The sequence below is a fragment of the Octopus bimaculoides genome, chromosome 10 (assembly GCF_001194135.2).
Source record: "Octopus bimaculoides isolate UCB-OBI-ISO-001 chromosome 10, ASM119413v2, whole genome shotgun sequence".
In the NCBI taxonomy this organism is placed as follows: Eukaryota; Metazoa; Mollusca; class Cephalopoda; order Octopoda; family Octopodidae; genus Octopus; species Octopus bimaculoides.
This window is the reverse complement of record NC_068990.1, coordinates 25,803,158-25,812,956: the sequence shown is the minus strand read 5'-3', so window position 1 is coordinate 25,812,956 and position 9,799 is coordinate 25,803,158. Positions and strand designations below refer to the sequence as shown.

Genomic DNA, 9,799 nt, shown 5'->3' with positions numbered 1-9,799 from the left:
CAGTTTCCATCTACCAAATCCACTCACAAGGCTTTGGTTGGTCCGAGGCTATAGGAGAAGATACTTGCCCAAGGTACCACACAGTGGGACTGAACCCGGAACCATGTGGTTGGGAAGCAAGTTTTTAACCTCACAGCCACACCTGCGCCTATATATATATATATATATATATATATACACACACACATACACACACACACATATACAATAGGCTTCTTTCAGTTTCTATCTACCAAATCTACTCACAAGGTTTGGTTGGCCCAACGCTACAGTATTAGGCACTTGCCCCAGGTGTCATAGAGTGGGACCGAACCTGCAACCATATGGTTGGGGAGCAAATTCTTTACCACACAGTCACACCTGTGCCTGGCTATTAGGAAATTTTTAAAACCTCCTTTAATTCTAACCATTTTTAACTGATTGTAATCCATGACTTCTTTTTCTTCTCTCTTTAATCTTTCTCTTTTTTTCATTTTCTTTTTCAGCTATGCTGATATTGTTCTTGTACCATGAGTTGCAAAACCACGGCAACCAATATATTCGTATTGATGACCAATCAGTTTTACATTAATCAATACAAGAAACTGACTCTCATCATTTTTACCATTTGTGCTGTTGGTTTAATCGTTTTTACGTGTGCTCAGACATTCTTTGCCAACAATTACTTATTCAACTTTGGAACAGATATCAAAACTTTGCCCAAATTTGAAGAAATTAAGCATGAAGACTACAGCATTCGTCCCAAGATCCGCCACAGATTTCATCGTTACCCCCACACGAGCAGGTATCTCCCTCAGTGTATTATTATCGGAGTTCGCAAAGGAGGTACGGGGGCTCTCATTCATTTTCTGGACATTCATCCCAACATTGCTATTGCTTCAACCGAAGTTCATTTCTTTGATAACAATTACAAGCGTGGCCTTAATTGGTACAGGAAACGCATGCCGTATTCTTTCCCAAATCAGATAACCATCGAGAAAACCCCTGCTTATTTTGTAAAAAAACATGTCCCAGAATCTGTGAAAAAAATGAACCAATCCATTAAACTGCTTTTAATTGTACGTGAGCCTGTTGAAAGAACCATTTCTGATTACACCCAAATTTGGGGTAAATTGGTCAGAAATTCTTCATATCCAGCATTTGAAGAACTTGCAATTGACCCAGTCACAAAAATGGTAAACCCATCGTTTGCTGCCACAGAACGTTCTCTGTATGACAAACATATGGCCAACTGGCTGAAATACTTTAATCTTTCACAAATCCATATTGTCGATGGAGATAATTTTCGGCATAATCCATTTAAGGAAATTGTTGAAATTGAAAAATTCCTCCATTTAGAGCACAAAATATCAGAAAAGGACTATTATTTTGACCCTGATAAGAAATTTTACTGCATAAGGGGATTCATTAATCGATGTTTACCAGACTCTAAAGGACGGCAACATGTTAAAGTGCAGGAGTACGTGAAAACAAAACTACGGAATTTTTTCCGGCCGCATAATGAAATGTTTTTTAAGATGATTTCTAGAAGGTTTGAAAACTGGTAAAATTACACCATCTTTTATACACACACAGACATATATATATATATTACTATACAGTAGATATCATCCTGGTTATTCGCAACAGCTTTCACATTGAGTTTATCTTGTATCCTATATTCTTATCCTCATAATGCTTCACTGATGCATCTCTTTTATGCATTTCTTTTCATATATACACATACATATGTTATATTCAATCATCCTTGCCATAAGTTATTTATTATATACAGCCTCCTCTAAATGTTTTATATAAATTGTTTGTTCGTTATGCAGGCAGCTAATGTTACTAATCAACAATATGGCCGCTTCCACTAAGCCCTTGTGCTGACAGATGTATGATGTAGTTGCATGTTTCTAAAGTTCTCAGGTTTTATATCAGATTCAGCTTTTTATATTGCATCCACTGAAATCAAATCTATTTTCATCTTAATCATTAAATATTTTTTTATAACATATCAGACAGCACTGTAAATATTCTTCGCTTTCTAAACATCATGGTAACATTTTGTCCTTGTTATTGCATCTAAATTCAAAATAACATGATATTCTATAGCCTCCAGAACTCTGTGAATCTAATTTGCTGTTATTAATTCTGATATTAGTAGGGCAGTCATTATTAAACAAGGGTAATGAAACATAATGTTTTGAACATTATACTAAATAACGAAAGTTAGACATACAATACCTTTAAACGATATGTTTGAAATAAATACGACATAAAAATGTAAAGATGCATTTAAAAGTAATGGTTGACCCTAAAACTAAAATTATGAATGAAGCAGCTTTTCTAAAATGGCTAAATGGTGCTATCTTACAGCTCAAAATCATGTTACTGCTATAGTATGGTACCCCATGCTTTGCCAAGTTGTATTCTTGTAGAATTTCTTGTGTGGTAAAAGCTACAGGGAACGCAACCCAAAATCCAATGTTGCAATCTAGAAATCTAGCAATGTAGCCTCTATATGTTCATCAGGCCTATGAGAAGTCATAATCAATCTTACACAAATCACATACTATTGTCTTGAAAAAGGAAGGATTCATTGGATAAAGTACTCCAAAATACACTGTCTGGAAAGATCTTGATGTGATGGCTGGAATAAGCTTTGATCATTAGGCTTACAAGATCAGGCCTGATCTGGGATTAAATTATAACAGTTAAAAGTGAGTAGTAACAGCTTGGCTGGATTATTTATATTTGTAGATTGTCAAAATGTCAAGATCATTTATAGTCGTAATTATGTCATGTTTATTGTGTTCAAATATTAAGTGAAACAATTATCTTCAATTATCTTCAGGTTACTTACTATGCAAGTACATCTCCGTAATTATCTTCAATGTTTATTTATAACACTAAACATTTCAGGTGTATGGTACATACCATGAAATGTAGACACATAGATAATGTATATATTTCGATGTGTGTGGTAAACTCCAAAATATACATATATGCATGCATACACATACAATTGATGTATGTGTACACAGGCAGTAACAGTAAATCTGTCAGATTATACTGAAGCTCTAAGACCCTGGTTGATTTCTAAGAAATTTTTATGATGAATTAACGGTTAGGATTTTAATGCGAACATCGAATCAAGATGAGATGTCTCACTATGTTGAGGATATGTAAAGTATCTTATCATGCTAAAGACAAATGACAAAATGACTGAATTATTTTGCAGAGATAAATTAATCCTGTTGAAATAATTGGTCTTAATTACAAATAATATAATGTCAGATTCTTTGTAACACAGTCACCTACAAAGTGATAGATTTGTGGTTCAAAACCTGTCAAGGGACCTGCATCTCTTTTCTCTCTTCTATGAGTGATTATAATGACTAATATCTTCTGCAGTGTTCAGGGATGAGTAACCCTTTTGTTACCTTATTTCTGTAGGGTAACAAAATAACACTGACTTTGTATTAATTGATTTTCAAAAAATGAGGGATTTAGTAAAACAACTTTTGTCATTCTTAATCTGGTATTTGGAACATAAATTAATATGGAATTTCGATGAATGGTTTTAATTTAGATCACTTCAGTACAAGAAATTTGTATTTTAAAACTAGGGGCTGTCTCAGGTGTGTTGGTATCAAAAGGTCAATCTGATGTTTGGAACGTAAATTAACCTGGAATTCTGATGGAAGGTTTTATTTTTAGATCATTTTAAAAGCAGGAAGTTTGTATGGTAAAACCAGAGGCATTCTTGGGTGGGGTTAGTAGCAAAAGAGTTAAAAAGTTGAAATCTATTGCTAAGGAGTGACAAAATTATGATTGAATATAATTTGTGTCCTAATGAATTAATAACGAAGCTAATTATTCCATTCCAGATAATATGAAATAATTAACAGATTATTTTTGATTATGAGATTACTGTTTGCTTATTACATTACTGAAGCATTTTTTTTTTGTTGTTTTTATTGTAGTTGTTGCTTAGTCAGCACTCAATCTTCTCTCTGAAAAGGCCTGGTCTCCTATTCCTATTATTATGTGTATTACAGCCACTCTTCTATTGGGTTGTTCGGAAAGTTCATGCCGATTTTTAAAGGAAAGAAAAAGGTCAATAAATACTTGCCATTACATTTTTAATCAACCAAATATGAACCATTTTGTTGCACAATACATCTCCATCTTTCCTTTAACTTGAAAATACCTTCTTCCTATAGACTCAGTCACACTCACACACACATGCACACACATTATATATATAGAAAATAATGTAATATTGTAATACAGGGTTGGCCAAAAGTCACCCAACAGTAAATCAAATTCCCAATAGTAAATCAACAGTACTTAATATTCAGTTTTATTTATTCGTTTGGAAAAATGGTGTCGCTTAAGAACAGTTTGAACAGAATTCCCAGAATTGAGGTGGTTTCATGGCAAATAAGTCGAAAGGTAAGCTACTATAAATTGGCACAAACTTTCCGGACAACCCAATATTATGCAAGTAACTATGTAGTTCCTCTATAGCACTGTCTTGGCCCCATTTTTTTTCATACCTCAACCTCCTGTCTCCTAGCATAAAGCTGCATCTCTCACTACTGTTGCCCAACTCTGTCAATCTTTGTCTTGTGGGCTTCATGGTGACCTCACTAGTGCTGGTGCCATGAAAAATGCACCACCCAGTATACTATGTAAAGTTGTTGGCATTATGAAGAGCATCCGGCCATAGAAATCTTGCCAAAACAGGGTTCATCAGATCCTGTCAAATCATCCGACCCATGTCAGCATGGAAGACTGAAATTAAAAGTTGATGATGATGATGATTGCACACCTGACTATTCTGCCTTTTTCTCATCCTAAGTGTATCAAGGACATTAGTCAACATGTTCTGCTTTTCTTCAGATACTAGATTGGGATTTGAGAGAGATGTCTGCTATTTCTTACAGTTTAAAGAACTATGAAGAAGCCAAACTATGATCAAAGGCATTCCAGTCCTGACCACTCCATCTATTTATCTATCAATCTGTGTATATATATATATATATATATATATATATATATATATATATATATATATATATATATATATATATATAAATATATATAATAAATGAAAGACAGAAGATGGAATATATGAGAATTTATTGTTAATCATGACAATTGTTTTGACACATCTAGCATCGATTCCTCTTGGGTGGGACATTAACAACTGGTTCAGGAGCATCCAGTGGTGCAGATGTATCTCATTGGGTGACAAATAACTACAACTCATTAAAATAACTGTTCCGCAATGTAATTTTCCATTTTGCAGAAAGAAAAGCAGTCAGACGGAGGAAATAGCTTCATTTATAGAGAAGATCAAAAATAAAATCTCAGAGGGCAAAAACAGAAATGAACATGCAATCCAACGAAAAGAGTATTAAACATTATAAGGGTGTTGAATAATTACAACACCAGTCTGCTAGAAATAGACCCCAAATGGTCTATGAACCACTTAGATTATTACTCCACTACACAAGGTCATAAGCGAGGATTTATAAAATAATTTGGATAGTACCACATCTATTGATTTCATGGTTTGAATTATCAAAACCCCTTTCCAGTCATCAGTGGCAACATACCGAATGTATGTCTATTTCTAGCAGACTGGTATTGTAATCATTCAACACCCTTATTATAATTTTAATATAGATTAACCATTATGGTATTTTAGTATGCTGACCACTGATAAATCATTAAATAATGACTTTATCCTAATTATATATATATATATATATATATATATATATATATATATATATATATGTGCAGGGACTATAAGCGAAAAGGCTCAGCAGATATATTATTCCTGTCCAAGTCCCAAAGACCCAGAGATCCAAAAAGGAACCACATGCATTTTTTTTTTTTGAAGGAGGAGGAGTAAGAGGTCCCCTACCCACTTCCCAAGTGAGGCTTGTAAACAACCTCATTCCACATTACAAAATTTCTCTCACAGGCTCTGCACACACACACAAACTACGCATATATATACATGTACATACACACACACATTTGAACATATGCAGTGTTTGTCCTTCCTGTTTTTAAATGCAGCAAAGAAGGATGTGATGGAATTTTGGCTGCTTTGCAGACCATATAAAGGCTTTGAGATAGAGCTGGGTATATACACATACAGTTTATATTTTCACCAATGACTCAGAATACATTGGCTATGATAAAAACCGCACACATACATTGAACTAATAGCTTCTAGATATGCCCACCACACCCAAAACCCTACCAAAACGTTCTGTATTCCCTCCACTATTAAAGCATTGTTTTGTTTTTGTTTTCTTCATTTTTTTTTCTTTGTTTGTCACAGCTGAGAGGCAAAAATGAAAGCCTTGTAAATATTGTGTTTTTTTTTTCATAATGAACCCTGCAGATGTTATTCAAATGGTGTTTTAGAATTTCAGAAATTTTTTTTCTATTAATATTTATCAAGATCCATTCTTGAATTGATTGGTTGTTTTTCATTCAACCAACTTCCGTCCCTTGTGATTGACTCCAATTTGTATTGATCCTGTTTTAAGAATGTTTTGCTGGTGTTCCCCAATCAGCTTGTTACAAATTGGTTTTTGGCATTTTGTTGATGACTGTCTAACATTCCGGAATATTACCTTCTGGAATTGTATTTTTCCTATAGACTCACTCACACTCACACACACACACACACACACACACACACATTATATATATACAAAAGAATAATGTAATATACGTAATATTGTAATACAGGTTTGGCCAAAAGTCACCCAACAGTAAATCAAAATTCCATAAGTACTTAATATTCAGTTTTATTTATTCGTTTGGAAAAATGGTGTCGTTTAAGGACTTCAGTTTGAACAATTTCCTTGATGTTTCATATTTAGATGCTTTTATTAAATCCATTCAGTTGTTAAACATAAATAAACCTTGGAATTAAATGGTTTTGATTTACTGTCAGGTGACTTTTGGCCAGCCCTGTATATGTAAATGATGAGGTGGCAAGCAGCCAGATTTGTTACTACACCAGGCAAAAATGCTTAGCAGCATTTCATCCATCTTTACATTTCAAGTTCAAAGGTTGACTTAGCCTTTCATCTTTTGGAGATTGATAAAATAAGTGCTACTTGAATACTGGAGTCGATGTAATCAACTCCAAGATTGCTAGCTTTGTACCAAAGCTTGGAACCAGTACATGCAACTGATATACTTTTTAAAAAGACCTTTAAGCAATGCAAGTGAGAAAATTTGGGTAAAATATGTAAAGTGATGCCAATAGCATCAAGGCAAGATATTGTATCACCTTATAGAGGCTATCTAATGCTTCTATGATATTTCAGAAAAGCTTCCCCTTATCAAATATATGATAGAAAATAATGCAAGAGTTCAGAGAAAAATTATCATTATTGGCAGGCCGTTCTGGTGTATTTGATAAGGGGAAAATTTCCTGAAATATAAGAGAAATCTTATAAACAACCTATGCAAGGTGATACAATACTTTCTTGTCTTTATTTGTTGGCATCACCTGGCATAGTTTGCCTAACACCTCACCTGCATTGCTTAAAAGATCTTTTTGAAAAATATCTATATTAGATGTGTGTGTGTGTGTGTATACATATATACATACATACTATATATATATATAGTATGTATGTACGTGCATGCATATATATATATATATATATATATATATATATATATATATATATATATATATATATTCATGCATACATATATATATGCATATACACAAACATACATAAATATATATATTATATATGCATATATAATATACACACACACACACACACATATATATATATACATACATATAATATACACATAAATTCTTATGATATACACACACATATATACATACATATAATACACACACACACACACATAAAACACTTACATACATCCCCACTAACCTATGCTACTATACTTCCAGGCACAGAGACACACCTATACCAACACATACACACCTGCTCTCTCTCCTCCTAGAACTTCATTCCCACCTGGTTCCAAACCACTTTTCTGTTTATATATGTTTTCTCTCTTACCAGCTGTTTCTCTTCATCACTCACTCTATGCTTTTGGTTTTCTCCTGATGAAGGACTAATGCCTGAAACATTGACTCTTTCACTTCCCATTAAAACATTAAGCTAATACCTTACCCCTCCTGTGTTGTCTTTTTTTATTGTTCATTGCATTTATACTGTGTATGTATGTATATATGTATGTTGTGTGTGTATATATATATATATGTGTGCATCTGTGTGCGTGTGTATGTGTGTGTATATATATATATATATATATATATATATATATATATATATATATATATCCTTTTTGCATTTTTTCCATCATTTGCAGAACATTGAACAGTAAAAAGTTGCTTTTTTTGTGAGCATCTTCACATATTTTATGAATGAAAATATCCCTGAATGGCCAAATTACATTCATTTTGTTCCTGCCAAAATCGTGTGAGTGCACGCACATGTGCATGCAAATATATATTTTCTCTATTGACATGCAGAGCTGAATGACATGCATGAATTCATAATTCTCAGGTTTTACATGCTCTATGATTCTACATTATCATTTAAAGAACTAAATCTTTTACTGTGACATTACAAATTTCATCTCTATGCAATGTAAAATCAAATACCAGTCATGCACTGGGGAGTAATGTAATTGGTTACACATTCCTTACAAGTTTATGACATTTGTACATCATCATAATTGTTTCAGTGTCTATTTTTCCCTGCTTGCCTGAAAATATTCTCTATATACTAATCAAATTGCTTATAACACCACACTGAGAGAGAAACATACAGACCAGCAACCTTTACACCTACCCAAATCCTTTTGTCAACATCAAAGGACAAGAGAAACAATTTTCTATACTAACAACACTATGACATGCCTGACTAATAACCCTCATCTCCCAAATAAAAACAGGAAATACTGTAAATAACAGTAACAACAATATGTTGAGGAAGAGATTTTTACTGCCATATACCTTTCCTGTTGCCATCCTCTTCTGGTTTCCAAGGAATGTAATAACCTCCCACTCTGTGGAACAACAAACAACCTGGACATATTGATGTAGGGAACTGGAAGCAAACGATACCATATGAATGAGCCTTTTGTACCAATATTGTAATAAAATGTGTTGGTGTATCTAGGACAATATTAAAAGTATAATAAGATAAAAGGGTAATCCCATTTGTAGGAGAGATTAGGAAGGTAAAGGAGGAAGATGAAATAAAAGAAATAAAAATAAAATAAAACAATATAAAATAAAGTAAAAAGAAGTACAAGGAGGTTTGAGATGGTTTAATTTTTTCATTATAGATTTATTGATATAAAAGTTTTAAACATTCATGGATGTAAGAGATTAAGGATATATAAAAGTTTTATAGATATAAAAGTATCAGGTCATTAAGAATGAAATGTCCGATTTTGAACTGAAAGTTTAATTTACTTTAACTCAACAAAAAGCAATGTAGTCAATCAAAGTATGCACCAAAATCACCAACACAATTTTGCCATTTTTTTGGTATCTTATTTCTGGCAGCAGTGAAGACTTCTGGAGAAGACATGGTGTGCTCCACATTCTAAGGAGATCTGAATTAACTTAACATTGAATGGTACGCTGCAGGTAACTACACTCAAAAGTGTATAGTTGGAGAAAAACTTGCTGCCCGATGTACAGAAGGGACATTGACCAGTACAGGGATCAACAGATTCTTTTTGGAATAACTTTTGGTTTGTTTGC

At 33.2% G+C, this 9,799-nt stretch overlaps 1 protein-coding gene across 3 annotated transcripts in view; it reads left to right on the top strand.

Moving 5' to 3' along the window:
* LOC106877503 (heparan sulfate glucosamine 3-O-sulfotransferase 5) overlaps positions 1-8,191 on the top strand; it is a 25,742-nt gene extending 17,551 nt beyond the window's left edge. For all 3 annotated transcript variants that reach the window (XM_014926445.2, XM_014926437.2, XM_014926431.2), the window contains one exon: positions 486-8,191. In XM_014926445.2, coding sequence (XP_014781931.1) covers positions 510-1,547 — 1,038 coding nt within the window. In that variant the 5' untranslated portion in view covers positions 486-509 and the 3' untranslated portion in view covers positions 1,548-8,191. The remainder of the gene's footprint in view (positions 1-485) is intronic.
* Positions 8,192-9,799: the final 1,608 nt, after the last annotated feature.